Source organism: Durio zibethinus, chromosome 28 (genome assembly GCF_047325235.1).
Source record: "Durio zibethinus cultivar Kanyao isolate XHJ-2024 chromosome 28, ASM4732523v1, whole genome shotgun sequence".
NCBI classification, from domain to species: domain Eukaryota; kingdom Viridiplantae; phylum Streptophyta; class Magnoliopsida; order Malvales; family Malvaceae; genus Durio; species Durio zibethinus.
The window spans coordinates 12,606,991-12,630,240 of record NC_143189.1 but is presented as its reverse complement, the minus strand read 5'-3'; the positions used below and the strand labels follow the sequence as shown (position 1 = coordinate 12,630,240).

Below are 23,250 nucleotides of genomic sequence, written 5' to 3'. Positions count from 1 at the left end.
TTTCAGTTGGGTTCTTATGAAGAAAAGAAAGGGAAAGGGAAAGAAAATTAGGGTTATGTTTTCTCGACAAATTCAATTATCAAAAAGTGAAAATTAGATTCACACAACCTAACTAGAAAGGGAGAGGAAAAGAAGGTTTTTGTTTTTTTGGAGGGGAATAAAGGGTTGGGCTTTTAGACTAAAGAAAAAGGAACAGATCTGAGAGTGGGTAATGAGTGCACTTTGAAAGCGGAAGAAACAAATTTTTTTCTTTTCTTTTCACATTAGGGTCAATAATGTAAAAACGATTTCCTTCAATTAATTTTTCAACCTAACATTTTTTTAATAATAATTTTTATAATATCAATCAATAAAAGTTTTTGATAGAATGCAATTTTTTTTAATTCTGTCAATAAAAAAAAAAAAAAAAACTTCATACTAAAAAAATAATAATAAAATAAATATTATAAAAATCAACTTGTTCGTACCATTCATCATAGTTTAATTGAAATATATTTGAGCATTGTTGAAGCAGCTTGGGCCTGACAGTTCTACCGCCTCATCCCAATTCCCACCAAAGGCCTTTCCTTATTTTTCGTTTTATTATTTGGAGGGCAAGTTTGATTTTTCTTCTCTCTACCACTTGCTATCTTCCTGGAGATTATCAGTGCATATGATTACTAGTATTTTCCTTAAATGGTAAATTCATTTTAAGCTGGACATGCTCTAGTAATACATATAAATTAACTATCATAGTATTAAAACAGTTGAATATGAGACTTAAACTAATTAATTTATGTAATTTTTAAAAAAAAAATAATATTCAATAAGTTTAAATTTTAATTTTAGATATTTGTAATCTTTTATCAAAATTAATATAAAAAAGTTTTCAACATTTATCAAATAAAAATACTGATGTTTATGCTATATATCAAAAAGGATAACTTGGATAGGATAAAAGGTGTCAATAATAAATTAAGGATTTCAAAAAATGATAATGGGAACATACATGGCCTCGGCCTTCGAATCACTTTCAAACTAAATAATAATGTATGCAACTCTGTTCATCAGACTCTGAAATTATACCTTTTATATTTTTAAACCAAATAAATTATTACCACGAAGATGATTTTTTTTTTCCTTTTAAGTGGCAGAGCATGAGCAAATATCCCAAGAAAAAAAAAAGTATATAATTCCACTTTCAATTGAATTCGAATCAATATAATATTAAGTTCGATCGAATTTTATTTTTTTAATTCGAATTTGATTCAAAATAAAAATCGAATTATTTAAACTTATTTAATTAGACTCGATTAATATATAAAAATAAATTTAATTCTTACATTCAATAAAAATTAAATTATTTGTATTTAAATTCGAATTTGAATTCAAGATATTTTATTAATTAAAATAATAAAAATACATTTAAATAAAAAATTTAATTAAATTTACGAACTATTTGAATCAAATATAAAAATGATCGAATTCGATTCATTCAATAAATCAAATTATTTGAATTCAAACTTAAATCGATAATAATCAAATTAAATTTAAATTTTATTTAAATCAAATCTAAATAATTTATAAATATTAATATATTATTTAAATTTCACTTTTATATATAAAACAAAGGACAAAAAAGGAAACATCAAAACGCACAAAAAAGGCTTGCCCCTCAAAGGTGTAAGTGGTTACAGTTGATTTCGTGCGGAGAAAAGCCCTTATCTGACAACAAAATTTACAAAACCAATAAAAATACAGAATTTGTTTCTTATACATGGTTCATGGAATTTAAATTCTACGAGCAATATTAAAAACACCAATAAAAATACAGAATTTGTTTCTTATACATGGTTCATGGAATTTAAATTCTACGAGCAATATTAAAAATTATTATGTATATTTTTTAAAAATTGATATTTGATATATTATTAATATATAATGTTATACATTGTTAATAAATTATTTAATATTATATTATAAAAAATTATTTTAAATATACTTTTAAAATTAAATATATTTACTTTTTAAAATATTAAAATTTTAAAATAAAATTTTTTATAAATATCATTATATGACTATTTTTAAAAATTTTTTTCCGTAAAGATATCACTTCAAAACTATCAATCACGAGACAAGTTGTTTGTTGCCGCAGGCAGTGCACAAGGAAAACACAAGACCTCTTTTTTTATCTCCCAAGTATTTGCACGTGAATCCCCAATAATTTCTCATGCACCAGTGGGACCTTTAGCCAGCCCTCCCTCTTTTGTTCTCTTGCCAAACTCCAACTCCCTAGAAACTCTCCCCCTCTCTTCTTCTCTTCTTCTCCTCTCTTTTTCTCTTCACTGTCATTTTAATCTGCACTTTCACCTTCTCTCTTTCTGCTTTTTCGCTTTCTTTTAGCTGTTTTCACTGCACTCTGCAATGTTGAAAGGAACAGCCCTTTTAACATTTATGCTTTCACTTCTTGCTTTCCTCCTCATTCTTGTCAATGGGGTTCACTGTTTTGGTGAGACGAAGCTACTCAAGCTGCAACAGTTTCAATGGAAACAGAAATGGGATGCTTCAAGTTGTTTGCCTCAGAAATCAAGTAAGTTCTTATGAGTTTTTTTCTTTTCTTTTTTTGGCAGACAAATAAAAATGACTCATTAAACCGATGGCCAAAGCTCCCCATTATTTTATTTTCGACTTTGGGATCTGTATTTCTACCTCTGCCTTTTTTATTTTTTTTGGATAGGATCCATAACTGCTTTCATGCCTTGTGGGAAACAGCCATTATTGCCTTCTCTTTAATTTTTTTTGGGACGTACTATTTCCTTCTCTTTATCTATATCTTTCTCCCCTCCAGGGTGGAAAACCAACTGTACTTTAAGCTTATCTTGACTTTGCTTTTCATTAGATTATGTAATCTATAATTGGCTTATATGTGCTGCTAAGGGTCTCACTTCTCTTTTAATATCTCAATTTTTCAAGTTGCATAGGTAAAAGGCTTGACTGCATTATGTCAAATGGATAGGACACGATCGAAACCAAACCTGCCATTTCTTGCGTATCGACCTTTTGCTTATATCTATTTTCTTTTCTCTCGCTGATTTTGCTTTTCCCATTATTATACTCTTCATCCAAAATTAGATGTTTGATTAAGGGTTGGCATAATTTAATCTTTTTCTCCCCCTTAAATTTTGGATATTTAGGAAAGGAGAATGATGCAACTATATTGGAAATGAAGCACCGAGATTTTTGCTATGGAGGAGGGATCAAATACTGGAATAAGTTGCTTCAGAAGCGCTTGATATTGGATGATCGAAGAGTTCAGTCATTGCAAGCACGAATCAAGAACATGGCTTCTAGCAAAACAGAAGTTTCTAATACAGGAATCCCCTTAACTTCTGGTGTAGAACTTGGAACACTGAACTACATCGTTACAGTTCAATTAGGTGGTCGGAAAATGACAGTGATTGTTGATACTGGAAGTGATTTGACTTGGGTTCAGTGCCAGCCTTGCAAATCATGTTATAACCAAAAGGAACCTCTTTTCAACCCATCTGCATCTCCTTCCTACAAAACAGTCTTATGTAATTCATCAGACTGTCAATCACTTGCATTTGCTACTGGGAATACAGGGTTCTGTGGGAACAATCCACCAACCTGTAACTACGTCGTTAGCTATGGTGATGGATCCTATACTCGCGGTGAACTAGCTCATGATCATCTCAATCTAGGCAATACTCCGGTGGATAATTTTAAATTTGGCTGCGGCCGGAACAATAAAGGTCTTTTTGGTGGAGCTTCTGGTCTGATGGGTCTAGGAAGGAGCTCTATCTCTCTGGTTTCTCAAACATCCGCAATATTTGGAGGGTTTTTCTCCTATTGTTTGCCTTCTGCACAAGCTGGGGCTTCAGGTTCGTTAGTTTTGGGAGGCAATTCTTCGGTTTATAAGACTTCAAGCCCCATTTCTTACACTAGAATGATTCCCAATCCACAGCTATCAACTTTCTATTTCCTCAACCTAACTGGTGTCAGTGTTGGTGGGGTGACACTGCAAGATTCAAGTTTTGGCAAAGATGGAATGCTTATTGATTCTGGGACGGTTATTACCAGGCTTCCTCCAACAATTTACAAGGCATTAAAGGCAGAGTTTCTGAAACAATTTTCTAGTTTTCCTTCTGCACCAGCTTTCTCAATCTTGGATACTTGCTTTAACCTTAGTGCATACCAAGAAGTGGATGTTCCCACGATTAAATTGCAATTTGAGGGTAATGCCGAGATAAATGTGGACATAAGTGGGGTGTTTTACTTTGTAAAGACTGATGCATCTCAGGTGTGTTTGGCTATTGCAAGCCTCTCATTCGAAGATGAAATCGGCATTGTTGCAAATTATCAGCAAAGAAACCAAAGGGTTATATATGATACGAAAGAGTCAAAGTTGGGGTTTGCCCAGGAAAGTTGCAGTTTCACATAAGCAGAAAAGCTAGAACTGTTGCGCAGTTGTGGATATATTTTTATTGGATGCTAAGCCAAGTGATCTGTTGGCAATTAACAATATCTATACCCTAGCATCTTTTCCTAGTTCATATTATATACATATAACTACTCGGGGAGAAGGCATAGAAATTATGATAGCCACTCGAGATTTCCTGAGTGTGCTCAATAAATGGTAGAGAAACGGGAGTGGGGGGAAGGGGATGTTGCCTGAAATAACACTACTTCCTCGGTAGGTGTAAGAGTTAATTTAATATTAATCCTTGTAAGATTTGTTTCAATATAAAGAAAGATTTTAAGCGTGTAAAATCAGTTGAGAAGTCTGATGGAGAATGTGATAATTTCATTACCTTTTGTGCCTAAATGCATATAATAATACAGCAGACACTTCCCACTTCAATCAAAGTGAGGTAGATGCACATCCTAGAGAATGTATCAATGATTTACTGAAAAAATGGTTAGAAGAAATAAATAAAATTCAAGCGCTGAGAGAGAGATCGAGAACCTGCTGAATATCTTGAAATTGTCACAGTGAAAACTTTCGTGTATGAATATCTGTCCACTTCCTCTTAATATGCTTTCCTGGCTTGTTGGCAATGCTTCAGGCAAAAAAGCAAATTGAGTAAAACAAGAATTTCCAAATAGTCTCAACTCTGAATTGTTGTTCTTGAGCACCAAAACTTGATGTTAACTTTTTGGAGAGTTCCCAATGGATGACATAATCACCAAATTTTCTCATTTCTTGTTGTTCTCTCTTGATATTCAGCCATAATTCCAAGTTCTCATCAGATGCTACTGACAAGGGAGGCCATTTCAATATTCTCAGGTTCAAGTACATCATTGCCCTTTTTGGTCCTCAACAACTCAGATGAAGGATGGACAAGTTGGGATCACTTCTAGGTATCAAAAAGAGGAATCCAAGTGGAATAAGTCCTAACAGGCTCCAGATAACAATGGCTATCCAAAGGTTGTCAAATTGAGTTCGTGTAACCTTCAACATGTGGAGCACTAGGCCTCCTGACCAAGCTGATGAAAGCAACCCAATATCATCAATTGACATGATCAGAGCGAAGAAAGTGCCTTCAATACCAGCAGGGCAGAGCTTGGAGCTGAGAACAAGAAAAGGCATCCATTTGATACGCCCAATGATACGAGCAATAGCTTCATCAATCACCACAAAGATATAATCGGGCATACCAAGTTTCAAATTTATACACAACAGCAATACCAAATCTAGCAATCCAGAGATACCATACTACGGCTGGGCCCAAAAAGTATATCAGGAAAAGGATGGCTTTTCAACAAGTTTTGGTACATAAGGAACCCAAGAAGAGAGCCCACAGCGCCAGCAGAGAATATGGATCCAACAAACTCCTGCCAAAAAGCATACAGATTGCAGCTTACAACTCTGACAGATTTATCATAGATAAATAAAAAACGTCAAAATGTCTAAATCACATTCTTTAAGTTAATCTGGGAATCTTACACACTTTAGAAAGTATATTTATGTATGTAATCATGAAACCTTGAACAATGTACCTTGTTGCTTGGACTGTTTGGTGGCCATAATTCATGAACCCAGTTTTACCATAGAGAATATATCCTGAATATCTATGAATAATTTTATATTTGTTTCTTTCTCTTGTTTGAACCAAGTCATGAATCTCAACTTCATGAATATGATTTAGACATTTTGACCTTTTTTATTTATCTAAGATAAATCTGGGAATTTTACACACTTTACAAAGTATATGTATGTATGTATGTTAATATAGCAACTTAAAAAAATAAATAAATAAACAACTTGAACTTGAAATAACCTAAAGCAAGTGACATGAAACCAAAATGACCAAACACCAACTCTTGCTACTATGGGTGGCAAAAGTTGACCTGACTTCACCCACAAAATATACAACCCAACTAAAGTTGAACAACTTTGAAAGTCAACAATATGAAATGAAAATAACTTGAACCTAAAACAACTTGAATTCGAGCCGACCCAAAACCAGAACAAATTGAACAACTGAAACTGGGAACAACCTAAAAGTGCTTGAATCTGACCCCAACCCCCCAATTGCTACCTCCATAGAACACGGAATGTAACGTCATGCTTGTACCAATGAAAAAGACAAAGTTGCTACCTGTGAGAAAGATGGACCCTCCTTTGCATCTGTATACCAATAGAACATCCCTTCGTGGATATGCAAGCCCAGTGCAAGAGACAAGTACATGTAAAGACACCGTCTCCAAACATCCTAGCATTTCAGTGTTGTCCTCACAGCTTTGCTAGCATCTACAAACTTCTCCTTTACCTAAATTCAATTTCTACAATTCAATATTTACAGGGAAGAAGTGAGAGATTAATACAGTGCTTGAAATGAAGATAACTTACTCTTTTGTAAGCAAAGTTGGGCATGTGGGCTTCTCTCAAAAAGATCCCCACTGAAACAACTAGGCCAGCAGGTATACTAAGCAATCCAAATACACCCTGCAGGAAAGCAACACTTTCAATGACATATCCATTGTAGAAAGAACATTGAGGCCAAATAATAGGTAGGGCCGAATACATTGTCAACCTTGAAATCGTATAAGTGAAACCACATCCTAACATGATTTAATTGAAATCTTAAACTCCAGTGGTTGCCAAAAATAACGCTTATATCAAAATTTCTATATCATAAATTCTTCTATTTATGGATATATTGGCATGACATCTGTCATATTTACAATAGATTCCACATTTTGTGCAGAGAGATAGAGGGAGATTTCACATTCTGATTAGGTGACCAAACTCAGAATTTCAACTTTAAGTTTTGAGATTATATGCCTTAAATAATTAGTATACCTTCCATAGGCATACACTTCGAACTTAGTTAGACCTTCAAATCAGAGAAAATAAGCAATATTAAGGTGGTCAGGTGTTGTTTTACATCTGCACAAATGGTTTTGGTTAGGTAAATTCAGCACTTGTAGTATTTAGAATCAATAATTCAATGGGAATTTTTTATCAGAGTGCCTATCAATTTCAGTTGTATCGAATGTGTAAAAAGAATCAGATATCAGTAAAACCATAACACTACAATCAATAGCTACTAAGATACTGGTGTAGAAAGCAAACCTTAACTCCAACTAGGTGAACAAAAAAGCCACTAAGCGAGAATCCTAACAAGGCTCCAATAGAAGAGCTCAGCCCACACAAGCTCTGCATATCACCAGCAAGAGAAGGGTAACTTATAGTAAGCTGTGTGACATAAGCATCAATAGCCACATCTGCAATTGCAATATGAGCACTTCCTGCTACCAGAGATAACAAGGCAAATGCAAGATGCAATTTCTTGTGGAGGGATAGAACTACCATGGAGGTCACACCAAGAAACCCTGAAATAATAATAAATAAATTTTTTAAAAAATTATAGTGATCATATAACAAGGGAGTCAACTTTCTATATTCTGTTATCTTTCTTTGACCTTATTCTTCCTTTCTTTTCTTCCTTGTTGTGTCTACATCAAAATTCAGGAAGAAGGGGGAAGGATACATGAAATACCATCAGAAAAGAATGCAAACTCAACATAATCAGGTGCAAACAAGAAAATAAAACACCAATTCCCAATAGCAAAAATGTCAAAAACAGAGTTAATCAATGTATATCATTGTTATTATCTACATATTATTCTCTGATTGTACTTTTGAACTTCATTAATCTCTCAATCCCCTTCAAATTAAATTGACATTGTCCCAAACAAATCACCCACATACCTTCATTTGTCAACATAAGTCATCACAGTTTGAAATGGCTTAATTTCTACTATTGTAATTGCAAAGTGAAAATACCATGATATTGGTAGAGAAAGCAATGTATCTTTCCCAATATAACAATGCTCTTAGTGCCCATTTCTTAAGCCATCTCCACTGTATGAGACATTGCATAACGCTCCACCTTCCAAATCTATCTCCACTCAGGCATTACCAAAATTAAATACCTTTCATACGACAAAAGCAGCCAAATGCCCATCAGACAAGTGCAGCACATTCTTGCAACACCAAATCCTATCTCCTTTTGTCTCTTATTAACCTTTCTTCAACATTCAGCGTAGAAAACCTCCCATTTGACTTATATTCTGATTTTAATAGAGTAACATTCCATAGGAACCACTCAAACCCCCTATGCCTTCTTTCCATGACAAAAATGGTCAGATACTCTCTAGGTTAGTCCCATAAAAAATAAATAATATTATGAATATAGAGCCACATATCACCAATCATTTAACAATATACTTTCTTCTCCAGTTGCATTGATCTAAATGATAAAGAGCTATCAATTGATAAGATACAATGACGAGAATGGGAAAAAAAAAAAAATACCCTAAAGCTAGTTTAAGAATATTTTTATAAATTTTGTACTGCAGAGGTCATAGGCAGGTTCTTGCTTTCTCTTCATTTTTGAGAGGGTTATCACTGAAAAACCATGACTATGCAACCAATAGAAGAAAAGCAGAGCAGCGTAGATTTATTACCAGCTATTCCTAACAGTAGACTCTTGATTTTACACAGCTATCTAAGAACTAACATTCGAAAGATAACATTTATTACAATCACACCACTGATGGTTGATCTCAATTATGAGCTTATTACAATCCGTAGATAAACTAGGGATCTATAAACACCGCATCAAACGAAAATTATAATACACTTTTGAAGAGTAAAGTATAAGAAAAGATACTTGATCAATATGCCAATGTAACAACAGTGGGATGAGGTTATACAAATGCAATAAGAACATAATAAAGGGAAAATTTCTGGAATAAATCACAACAGCTGCAATTCAAAGATGCCATTAAAAACAAAGCAATTTCAAATGTATCAAATGATAGAAATGAATATATAGTTTCAGAAAAGATAGTCAGTGAGAAAGCATACATGATAGGATGAATCAATTGTCATCTTGGAGATACTAATCTGCTCCCAAGTTGAAAATTAGACACATACACATTTCCTTGACTAAAGCAATACATAGAAACTAAATAACAAAATTTAAAAAAAAACACGCACATAAATAATGATTAATTTTAGTTGAATGACTTTTCCTCCTTCCATTTTCCTCCCATTTATGGAAGGACTTGTTTTTGAGAGAATGGCAAGTGCAAATCCACTCCTTTTCCTTTCCTATTTATAGTTCGGTTCTACCAAACAAGGATAGATAGTTTTCCTCTCCATCATTTTCTCCGTCTGGTTTTCTTTCTTCCTCTTTTCCTCATGCCAAAGACACTGTTGCTGAAATCAAAACAAACTTGAGAACCAAAGGGAAATTTCTTTTCCATTTCCCTCTATTAGCTCAATCAAACATAATAAAAAGCAATTTCCTTAAAATCCGATATTTTCTCGTTTGTATCCACCTATAATTTAGCTTTCCCAAAAAAAATGAAGAAAATAACAAAGGCACTCAAACACGACCCAAACCATTGACATCCTATATTTATTCCCGAAACTAACCACCCATCAGAAACCAATATTGAGCCAAAAAAAAAAAAAAAAAAAACACAAAAAGAAAAATAAGATTAACCAAATAAAAAATCCAATAAAATTTACAAAAAAAAAAAAGGAGCAAAAATTATGGCTTGGGTTATTCAAATTTACCAGCAAAAATGAAATGAGGTTGTCTTCGGTATCCAAGAATGGGGACAGCATCAGTAAGGAGACCCCCAAAAGGTTTAACAATCCAAGGAAACTGGATCATCCCACTCAGGACCTGTGCTTGAGAAGGTTGTACCTTTTGCTCATCTTTCATATAATATTGTGTGCTGACTCTACTCAATCCCACACCAAAACCCTGACTGATTCCATACACTATCACCACTCCCAACACAAAGAGACAATGCAACTCTTCATTCAAAATTTTCAACCATTGTATTGGTCTAAACATCATTTCTAGAAAACCCTTTTTTGGGTTATTCCTTCTCATATGGCTACCTGCTAAATCCTGATGAAGTGGCTTTGCCTTCTTTTCTTCTTGTTCTTCCATCATTTTAAATGCTGGTACTTTTCTAATCTGGGTATAAGGAGTTGGACCTTAGCTAGAGAAAGGTGCAATAAAATTAAATGAAACTAGCAAAATACTTCGCCCATAGTTAAATTTTTTTTTTTATATATATTTAGTATAAAAAATTATAATAAGATATGATAAAATGATATTATAAATAAGATTAAATTACCAAATGTCATCTCATCTTATATTTTATGTGTGCAAAAATTAAAATAGTATAATTTATTTTTTAATCAAAATTTCTTAAAATTTATACAATTTAAATTATTAATGTAATTTTTTAAAATAAAATAAGATATGTAAATTTAATCTTATGGATTAAAAATAATTTTTTGTACTTTGAAAAAATTAAATAATCTATACAAAGAGCATAATAATCTTTTCATTTTTTTATATACAAATCAAATATAATATAGAATAATTATTATCTTATCTTATCAATTATTCTATACTCTAAACTTGCCCTTACTTAATTAGATTTTATTATGAAATTCATTTAATCTAAAAATAAAAAGGTGAAAAGTAACAAGAAATGATAATGAGATGTGATTATGATAAAATCTTTTAATTTTATTATTTTATGGTTAATTAACAAAAATAAATAGCAGTGAATTCATTGCAATTAAATTATTATATTTTTTAACACATAAAAATAAAATTTTAAAACTTAATTTTAACATATACTTTTCAGATTATAAATCCTCTTAATATTTTTGTTTGATTGATAAGTTCATAAAAATTTAAATAACTTATTTTAAAATGAGTGATTATCCAATCATGAATTGATGTTATATTTTTATGTTCTTTATCACACATTTTACACTAAAATCTAAATCTCTTTTAATTTTATGTTACCAAACCTAATAAATAGGTTGTTGGAAAAATAAAGACAAAATATGCTTTCCAATTTTAAATGAAATTTTGCATAAATTTTTTTTTATATTTTGGTTTTAAATTAAAATAAATGCAGTAACAACATATAAATTTAGTTAAAAGAAATATAATATTATCATATTAAATTTAATTAATTAAAATAATTTTATAAAAAATAAAAATCTCATGCATCGCACGGGTCACAAATTAGTATAAGATAATTACCATCTTATCTTAGCGATTATCCTATACTCCAAGCATAACCTTACTTAATTGGATTTTATTACGAAATTCATTTAATCTAAAATTAAAAAGATGAAAAATAACAAAAAATAATAATGAGATGTGATTATTTCGATTGGATTTTTTTTTTTACAAAAATTATATAATTTAAAAAATAAAATAAGTGAAAAGATAAAAAAATAAAAATAAAAAGCAAAATATATATAAAAAAAGAGCTTATAAAGAATGCCAAATGAACACTTCTATTAAGTTAAAAATATTAATTTCTTAGATTAAGTATTAAATAATTAATTTATTAATATAATATATATTAATTTTGGCCAATTAAAAGAAGTATTGAAGTAAGTATATTTAGAGGAGCATTATAATAATTTTAGTTAATTATAAAAGGAGGGGCATTACAATTGATTTAGATATGTATCCTTCAATTGTCAAGTAATTAAAAAGGTATTATGATCATTTCTAAGTGGATCACTTTTATATAATTATATGCATATTAAAACTTAACACGTAATTATGAAGCAATAAAAAAAATAATTTTGTAATTATGATAAAATAGTATTATAGTAATTTTGATAAATTATAACATGAGGGGTATTTTTGTAATAATGATTGGAGGGGCATTATAGTAATTTTGGTAAAAGATGGTTAGACGGCATTTTCATAATTATGATTATAGGGGCATTATATTAACTTTGGCCAATTATGGTAAGAATGGTATTTTATTAAATATGTTGAGAAGGACATTATAGTAATTTTAGTTAATGATAGAAAGAAGGGCATTATAGTTAATTTAAATGCATATAATACAATCCTTAAGTAATTAAAAGGGCACTATAATAATTTCTAAGGGGATTAATTTCATGTTATTGTATGGTCATTAAAATTTAATGTGTAATTATGAAGCAATTAAATAGGTATTTTTATCACTATGTTTATATTTATTATAATAATTTTAGTCAATTATAATATGGTGGCTATTTTCATAATTACGTTAGAGAATATTATAATAATTTTAGCCAATTACAATATGAGAAGTATTTTCGTAATTATGGTTAAAAGGTATTATAATAATTTCGATAAATTATAATTTGATGTTTTTTCATAATTATGGTGGAAGAGGTATTATAGTAAATTTGGTAAATGATAGTAAGAGGGTATTTCTATAATTATGGTTGTAAGGGTAGAATATTAACTTTGACCATTTATGATAAGAGGGTATTTTAATAAACATGTTGAGAAGGGCATTATAGTAGTTTTATATAATAATAGAAAGAGGGGTATTACAATCAATTTGAATGCATGCAATTCAATCATCAAATAATTAAAAAGGTATTATAATTATTTCTAAGTGAATCAATTTCATATTATTATATGGATATTTGAATTTAATGCGTAATTATAAAGCTAGCAAAAATGTATTTTCGTAATTATGCTTAGAATGTATTATAGTAATTTTAGTCAATTATAATATAAGGGGTATTTTAGTAATTATGGTAGTAGAGGAATTATATAAAGTAACCAAAAAGGCTTTTTTGTAATTATGGTTAAAGGGTATTATAATAATTTTAACCAATTATAATATGCAAGTTATTTTTGTAATTATGGGAAAAGAGCATTTTTGTAATTATAGTTTGAGGTATTATAGTTATTTGACAAATTATAATATCAGGGATATTCTCATAATTATGATAGAAGGATATTATAGTAATTATGGCAAATGAGAGTATTTTTGTAATTATGGTTAAGGGCATTATAGTAACTTAGATCAATTATCATAAAAATAATATTTTAGTAATTATGGTAATGGGATATTATAGTAATTTTAGTGGTCAAAATGTGCTATAGGTCTCTGTATTCTTCGATTTTTAAGAATTTAGTCCCTCTAGTATTATTTAAAGGAATTTAGTCCTTATAGTATTATTTTTTAAAGATTTAAATTCAATTGTTAACAATACACAAGGACTAAATTCCTTAAAAAATAAAACTATAGGGACTAAATTTCTTAAAAATAATATTATAAGGACTAAATTCTTTTAAATAATACTATTTGAACTAAATTCCTAAAAATTGAAGAGTATAGGGCCTATGACACATTTTAATGTAATTTTAGTTAATCATTGAAATAAGGACAATACAATCAAATTGAATATATGTAAATTAATTGTCAAATAATTAAAAATGCATTATGATCATTTCTAAGAGGAATAATTTCATATAATTGTATGTATGTTAAAATTTAATATGCAATCATGAAGCAATCAAAAAGATGTTTTTGTAATTATGCTTAAAAGGTATTATGAAAATTTGGTCAATTAGGGGTATTTTTGTAATTATTATTAGAGAGCAATTTTATGAAGCAATTAAAAGGGTTCTTTGGGTAATTATGGTTAAAGGATATTATAGTAATTTTAACTAATTATAATATGAGAAATATTTTCTTAATTACGATAAGAAAGCATTTTTATAATTATGGTTAGAAGGTATTATAATTTTTTTTTTTTTACAAATTATAATATGATGAGTATTTTCATAATTATGGGAGAAAAGGCATTATTATAATTTTAGCAAATAATGATAAGAGGGTATTTGTGTAATTTTGGTTATAAGGGTATTATAGTAAATTTGATCAATTATGGTAAAAAGGGTATTATAATAATTTCAATTAATCATAGAAAGAGGAGCATCATAATCAATTTAGATGTATGTATTATAAAGCACATATTAATTGTATATTATTGCATGAATGTTAAAATTTAATGTGTAATTATGAAGTAACAAAAGGGTATTTTTGTAATTATACTTATAGGCTATTTTAGTAATTTTGATTAATTATAATATGAGAAATATTTTTATAATTAGGTAAGATGCATTATATACAGCAATTAAAAAGGGGTTTTTGTTTAAATATGATTAAAGGGTATTATAATAATTTCTACTAAATATAATGTGAAAGGTATTTTTGTAATTGTGATAAAAAGAAGCATTATAATAATTTTGACTAATTATGATAAGAAAAAAAGAGAAAAAAAAAACACGTTACATTAATTCGTATCAAGTGAGTAGTATGAAAAAAATTAAATCTAAAATTTTTTTATTAAATACTTTAAAAAATTTTAAATGAGAGAAAAGTAAAAAAAAAACAAAAAAAAATTTATATAAGTGAGTCTCAAATATAACAAAAAAATTTTTAAAAAATATATATTAGTAATAATTTTATAATTTTTAAAGTATTTATAAAAAATTTTAAAAAAAAAGGTAAAGAAAAAAGACAAAAAAAACAAAACCTAAAAAATGACACGCAATAGCAAATGGAAACATGACTGTAATCCGCTTGTCATTCAAATGTGTTCTAAAAAAAATATTAATTACTTTTTTATTTAAAAAACAAAAAATTCAAAAGAGTAAAAAAGCAAAAAAGCAAAAAAGAAAGTATAAATGGATCTCACACATAATAAAAATAAAATTTTTACAAATATATATTTTTTATAATTTAAAAAAAAAATTTATTTTTAAAGAAAAAAATCAAAAAACAAAAAGCAAAAAAAAAAAAATCAAAATATGACACCTGACATAATATAAAAAACATGATACTCCGTACATTAATAAAATTAACATTATAGATAGAAGTATTTAACTAGGCCACCCTCTTCAACCACAAGGAGTAAATCGTCTCCAATGCTAAATAATTGTGTAGATCTCCACTATTTTTTCGAACATTAATTTAGGATTCATAAATGTCCATATCACTGTTTTATTTTACTGCATCAAAATATTGCATTTCATTAAAATTTAACATCGTTTGCTTTTCCTTTCCATTTTCTCTATCGTCTTCTTCTGTCTCAAATCTTTGCTATCGCCCTCAAGCCCCAAAATCAAGCAATTCTTTTGCTGCATTTCTATCTATCTTTGAATTTTTTTTAAAAAAAATAAAAATATATTATTTAATTAATTTTGCTGCATTTCAATCATATGGGTGTGTAATATTAATATGCAAGTTGGCAGCAATATAATATACTAAAATTAAGAAGAAAAAAATATAAAGAAAATTTTTTTTGATGATTTATTTTTTACTTTCCAATATTTACAGAACATGAGAAAAACAGCCGCTGCAATTACAATCTTTGAATGCAAAGTGGATTCTATATATTCTCATCTTATCTAATTTATAAGTCTCAAAAAAAATAACAGGAACTTTTGTGGAAGCATAAGAAGACAGATTATGGAAGGAAAAAGGAACAGTGTTAAGTTTTAATGAAACACAGTATTTTGATCAAGTAAAATAAAATAATGATGTGAACAATTTTAAACCCTAGATTAATATTTGAAAAAATAGTGGAGATCTGCACTATTATCTAATTGTGAAGGAGATGCTCTCCCTCAACCACATTTACGGGACAAACCCATGATCCAGTAATTGGATTGATGATTGATGTTAATCAGGAAGTTAGGCTTGAATTTGGGTCCATCTTTCAATGTCCTTTCTCTCAAATCGTACGGACCTGTTATCATTGTAATCCCAATACTGTTAGATCATCATGTTAGGTCATCATGTTAGGCCAACTGGCAATGGTAGCAATTGAGCAGCTTAGGAGGAGTTTACATGAGTCAATTCGAGTCGAGTTTAGTATTGTTGAACTTTGTTTTTGTTTTTAAATTATTTTTATTCAAATACAATTTTAAGAAATAAAAAAAATTTTATTTTTCAATTTAAAAGTTTGGTTTAAAAATCCAAATAAATAAGTATCTCAAAAAGTATTTTTACAGTAAAAAAAGATTAAAAAATTATTTTATTATCCTATATTTTAATATTTTAATAATTTTATGCATATATTTTTAAACATTTCAGTAACTTATAGTGCTTTTTTATAATAATATCATACACTTAAAATTTTTAATCACATTTTTTTCACTACACTTTTTAAATGTATAATAATATTATAATGTCCTTAATGGATAAATTTATGAATAATTAGATTCATACAATTTAAGTTTGATTCTTATTTATACTACTCAATAGTAGATATGAATCTAGACTTAAAATATTAAATTTAAATGACATTAAACAAAAAATATATTTATTCACAATTAATTAAATTCATAAATATCATAACTTTAAATAATTTTACAAATAGTTATATTTATAAATAATTAGATTCATGTCATTTGAAATCAAAAAATAAAAATATTAGTTAACAGAATCTATGAAGCAATCATATAATATATATATATATATTATATTACAATATACATAATTATCAAATAAAATTTGCTGATGTGGACATTTACATAAATAGTTTCATTTTTCGATGCGTAAGAAAATTTTTAAAAGTTTCTTTTATAATGACACATAAAATATTTATTAATTTTAAATTATTTATCAAAAAATATATTTCAAAATTATTAAATTATTTAAAATTTTTAGAATTTAAATGAAAACCAATTTAAATTCCAATAAAATTCCTTTCTCCTTACGTCAACTCATTTTAATTTAAAATCAAATTTAAAGTAATTTATCTTTTTTAGTTTATCTACTGTTGACATGATTATTTAAGTTTATCACAGTTTTTAAAAATATTATTTAAATAGTATCATAAAGATATTATTGATAAGATAATTTTGATAAGAGCACAAGTAGATTATATTTATAAAAATATAAAGATAAAGATAAAGATAAATATAAAGATAATCTACTTTTTCTGAAGCATCAAAATGTTTTATAGATTATGTCTGTAAAAAAATAAACAATCAATGCTAGCATGGGTAGCAACTTTTAAAGATATTATTTATAGATAAAATTATTATTTAAATATATTTATGGATTAAATAAAATTATATAGCTTGGTTCTTTAATGGCTTCCTATTCAACTTATTTCCCAAACAATATTTTATCTCTTTACAGACTTAATAAAATTAGCATTACTCTTTTGATTCCTCTTAAACGAATCTGAATTTTTTTTTTCTCTATTTGGTTTAGGTAAGCTCTTTTAGTTTAACTATGACTTTTTTCTTTCATATATTACAATGTATAAAACTACAAAAACACATATATTCTAATATTCTTATCAGTATTGTTAGCAAGCCTTTTATTTTTACATGTATTCTTCACTCAATCACGTAATATTTTATCTTTCAACTGATTATTTATTCATATATTTTCGAACTAGAACTCAATGATTACAACTTTTTTCATCAAAGTTTAAGATTGACTATTACATATATTCATGAGATACTTTATGCAGAGAAGAGTTGGTATTTACTTAAAAAAATATAAAAGGTACGTAGTTTAATACATTTCATTAAAATTTTTTGCCAATAATTTTCTTAAATAATTGTTTACAATTTAATACTGTTACTTACTCAAAGTTTAAAACTATTTCATTTTAGTTTTTATAAGAACATAATTCTATATCAATTGTCAATCCCGAAACAATTGAAAGGCATAAATATTTAGAAAGTCATATATAAACTGAAGATCATGATATTACTGAAACTCTTACAAAAGAAATATGTACATGTGAGTAAGTTATTACGTGTATTATTTAAACATTTAAAATTATTATTTCTCTTAAATAAATAAAACCTATCTAAAAATTACATAAATTTGCAAGTGTATAAAACTGATAAGAGAAGCTAAAAATTATGCAAATTGAATAAAATTCATTTGAAGTGATAGAAATTTTAGTTTCTATTTTAATACTCTTTTGGTGTACTTAATAATAATATTTACAATATTTTCTGAATGTTTTTCTTCCTCCAATATTATTTATCGTATATTTTAAAATTTGTCAATTTTTTAATTAAAAAGTTTATTTTTATTATGATTTGATATTTTTTAATTATATTATTTATATTTTACATATATTTTGAACATGTAAATAATTTAATAATATTAATTTTTTATTTAAATTTAAATAAAATAAAAATAATTTGTGCATCACATGAGTAACAAGTTAGTTAATTAGAAATCATTAAATATATATCTTATAATTCATTCAACTTAATTCAATCAAAATCTCACAATTAAAGACATGTGTCGTTCAATTAGGTACCTTAATTGTTTAAATATCATCTCATCTTTCCTAAACCTCAAAATAATAGTTTGATATAGATTATTTTGAATTTGAATTATCTCTAAGTTATTTTAAATTTAAATTGTTAATTTTTAAATATAAATTAATTTAAATTTAAATTATTTCGAATTAGTGTTTCAAATTATTTAGATTTACTTTATTTCAAATTCAAATTAATTTGACTTTGAATTAGACTAATTTAATTTATTAATTTTTTAATCAAATGAAATTTGATTAAATCTATTTTTCCAGTTCAAATCAACTTCACTAGTTCTAATATTAACTAAATAACTAATCTATATAATATACTATTTTCAATTCCTACTTTGAATAAATAGAGATAATGTAGTATTTTCAAATTGAATTAGTTAGGATGATAATTAGATGTTTGAAATGTATTTTTATTTCTAATAATTAATCTCAATAACTCCATATTAACTAAATTAGAACGTGTTGCTGAGCAACCAAATTAGTGCTTAAAAATTCATTTACCCAATAAATCATCTTTTTATAATTACTTATATTTTTTTTTCAATTTTTAAATATTTTACTGTTGTCAATATTTCAATTGAATGGAAAGATTTAAAACAATTTAACATATGAACAATATGGAGCAATTTTTTTTTTCACTTGACATTGTCAAATTTAAACTATGGTCATTTGAATTAAGATTCCACAATTTTACTACTATGCTATAAGATTGTTGGCAAAATGTAATTGGTAGGCCATACTTGCCTCGAACCGCACAAGGCTCTAACCCTTGCTCTCTACGAGATTACTTTTTTGTTACTATTTTTTTGGTTATTTTTCTTATTTTCTCCTTATTTTCTATTTAATAGATTTTTTTTTCTACATTGGTCTATTTTTTAAATTATAAGATAATTTACTTATCCAATAAATTATTTTTTTTATAATTACTTACAATTTTTTTTAATTTTATAAATATTCTACTTTTTCTACATTTCAATGGAAAGACTCACAACTATTTAGCATATGAAAAATGTGGAGCAAGTTTTTTTATACTTAAAACTACTAGAATTTTAATATTAATCATTGAAATTAGGAGTTTACCATTTTACCAATAGTTCATAAGAATGTTGAAAAAAAGTATTCGGTGACTCATGTTGGTCTCAAACTTGTGACTTTCAATCAGCGTCTGTTGGTCCGAGTGATTAAGGAGCTTAGTTTTCCTTAAGTAAAGTTTCAATTTTGAGTTTTATGAATGAATAAGACAGGTGCGACTTGATTCTGAATTAATCAAGACACAGAGTGGCTACCGAATACTTGAGGGTCTCAGTCCAAAAAATAAAACTTGTGACCTTCATGATATTAATAGGACGATCTAACCTTTTAGTATTTACAACGAGATTATTTTATTATTATTTTTTGATTAATTTTTATATTTTCTCTCTCTCTCTCTTTTAGAAGATTTAGTATGTTTCTATTTATATTGGTTTTTTTTTTTAATTAAAAGATATTTTAATTTACTCCATGAATACTTTTACTTTTCACAATTACTAACAGTTTTTTTTTTTTTTTTTACTTTTATAAATTTTTTTATCATTTTCTACATTTCAATTGAATGGAATGATTCAAAACTATTTAATATATTGTTAGTTTTAAATACAATAGAAAGATCTATCACCCCAGCATTTAAAGGAAGTTGAAATAAAATAAGATTCGTTGTATCTGGAGATCTGAAAGTAGAACCAGCTCATGAATAATGTGGAGCAAAATTTTTTAACTAAGAGTCACCACACCTCAAGAATAATGTGGATCAATTTTTCATTTTTTTTAACTAAGATTCCACCATTCTAACAACACACCATACAATTATTAGCAAAACATAATTAATGACCCATATTGGTCTCAAACCTATGACTTTCGCATTATTAGCACAACATTCTAACCAACTGAGCTAATGGACCTATATGTAAAATAAGTTTTAATACATATTCTCATTGGAAAACATATTAAACTTGATTTTTATGATACAAAACCCTATGAAGCATCTAAATATTTATTTATTTGGTCTTAACTAAAAGTTTACATTTATTTATATAATGCAATATTATTCAATAATTCATCATTGACAAGATTTTGTGATTATGAGACAAAATAAGATATTAATGCATTTTTTTAATATTTGAGATTATTTGAATTTTGATTACTATAACTAAGAGTCCACCATTCTAACAACACACCATACGGTTATTAGCAAAAAATAATTAATGACCATTACTAGTCTCAAACCTATGATCCTCACGTTATTAGCACTACACTCTAACCAACTGAACTAATGAACCTAAATGTAAAATAAGGTTTAATACATATTCTCATTTGAAAACATATTAAAAGTGAAGATCACGATATAAAACCCTATGAAGCATCTAAGTATTTCTAATTTTCAGTCTTAACTAAAAGTTTACATTTATTATATAATGAAATATTATTCAATAATTCATCATTGACAAGATTTTGTGATTATGAATCAAAAGAGCAATTTTTGGGATTGCTAAAGAATAGAGTTCGTATAAGATATGGTCCAAATGATTTTTTTTTTTTTTTTGTGTCTTTCATCACCATGGCATGAGTAATATATAACCATAAGAACTTGAGCACACTTGACAATATAAACAAATTATTATTTTCATTTCAGTTAATAGTTAAAGTAATGCAATTTAGCATAAGAGTTTGCTCACTCTAAGACTAACTTTAATTAAAAGGGTTTCAAAAAAGTAAAAAAATTAGAAAGAGTCCTATCCATAACAAGTAAGTTTACATATTTATGTTAGTACATATCTCTAGGTGGGATACTTAAATGTTGAGGACCATAGAGATAACCCACGTGTCTTAACCTCATAGAATGTGAATTTATCTTTAACAAATAAGTTTACATATTTATACAAGTATGGATCTCTAGGTGTGATACTTCAATGTTGAGGAACATGCCACTTGGATTGTAGAGATAATCACATGTGTCCTAATCTCATAGAACACAGATTCATCCTTAACAGTTAAGGTTCTCAAGAACATAACAAGTTTTAAGACTTTACTCTCACCATAAAACATATATATCAAAGTTATTTGATTTCCACAATCTAAAACCTTATCAAATTTCCTAGTGTTATAAGAAAATAATTCTATTAGTTGAATATTATCAATATATTTTATAGATTAGCAGTATTTAATTATGTTATTGTTAGTGTTTACGTTAAGACCAATTAGATTGGTTATAGGATACCTATAATATTAAACATTACTATATTAATGCATTCTTTATTTATAAGTTTGTATACATATAGTTGCTATTACTTATTATAGATAAAATCTAAGGAAAAAATATGTTACAAGAAAATCATAATAAATTATAATTATGAGATCATTATTGAATCAAAACATTATTCCTAAATAAACTAGTCAATGCTTTGTCAAGATATGAAATTGATATAGCTGTTGAGACTAGTACATGATTATACTCTTGCTTATGAAGAATGCATTCGATTTCATAGATTAAAGTTTGGATAAACTTGAGTTAACATGTGGGTAATTGTTACAAGAACAAGTTCATTGAAAATGACATGATATGAGAATATAATTCGTAAATCATTTAGTTTCTATTACAACATTCTTATGTAATAATTGTATAAGTGATCCTTTGACTTAATATTATTATTGATCTTATATAAGTTATACTTTGATTTATCTTATATATAATCCTAACCATGGATGCCCTAGTAAGGTATTTTGGGTATAAGATGAGACATATTAAGATATATGAGTAATCAATATAGAATTAATCATCTTAAGTCATCAAGAGAACATATAAATTAGTCTTGGCAAGGATTTACCAATAAAATCAATAACTAAAGTGAAATGAAGTTTTGGAATAGTTCTAAAACTTATTAGAAAAGTTAATTGTCCAAATCAATACTTAACATGATTAAACTAATTAAATATATACTAATTCATACTTAAAGTTAAACTGAAATATTAAGTAATGAAAAAAATAATAATTATACTAAAAAACTAAGCACAGATAGGTTTGTCAATGAATAGATTTGTCAAACAATATTGACTTTTTTTAAAAATTGGGGCTCGTGATTCATTCCTATATGACGTTCATGATCTTTAAATATAAGATTGATTAATTAGATAATTAATGATGAATTTAAAAAATTGGATTCATCTAATCCTAATTTAATTAAGGATTATAATATTTATATTTATTGTCAAAATTTTAAGGAATCTGATGATTCACAAACATTAGAATATGACTTGTGAAATATTAAAATTTGGTTAAATTAAGTTAGACTTAACTTGTTTGCTTAAAATTAATTAGAAGACCAAATAGAAGGATTATTAAAAGCTAATGCCTATCAGAATAAGGCATGGTTGGCCATCCCTCCAAGTCACTCTTCCTCCATTTAAATAAGCCGAAAGAATGAAAGGGAAGGTGGGGTAGTTTTTTTCTTCAACCCCTTCATTTTTTTTTAAAATTATTTGTTCAAAGATGAAACAAGGTGACATATAATGTTTTTATGCGATTTTAAAATTTT

At 27.3% G+C, this 23,250-nt stretch overlaps 1 protein-coding gene and 1 pseudogene across 2 annotated transcripts; one reads left to right on the top strand and one right to left on the bottom strand.

The window, feature by feature from the left end:
* Positions 1 to 2,260: 2,260 nt before the first annotated feature.
* Positions 2,261 to 4,773, top strand: LOC111280947 (aspartyl protease family protein At5g10770-like). The gene is made up of 2 exons (XM_022868503.2): positions 2,261 to 2,569; positions 3,174 to 4,773. The coding sequence occupies exons 1-2, from the start codon at positions 2,404 to 2,406 to the stop codon at positions 4,439 to 4,441; spliced, it is 1,434 nt and encodes a 477-aa protein (XP_022724238.2). The 5' UTR covers positions 2,261 to 2,403; the 3' UTR covers positions 4,442 to 4,773.
* Positions 4,774 to 4,784: 11 nt separating this feature from the next.
* On the bottom strand, positions 4,785 to 10,549 carry LOC111281344 (putative folate-biopterin transporter 3; annotated as a pseudogene). The gene is made up of 5 exons (XR_016335099.1): positions 10,097 to 10,549; positions 7,580 to 7,839; positions 6,854 to 6,949; positions 6,603 to 6,773; positions 4,785 to 5,835 (listed from the first exon to the last, which is right to left on the bottom strand). The product of XR_016335099.1 is annotated as a putative folate-biopterin transporter 3 (transcript).
* Between the last annotated feature and the right edge of the window lie 12,701 nt (positions 10,550 to 23,250).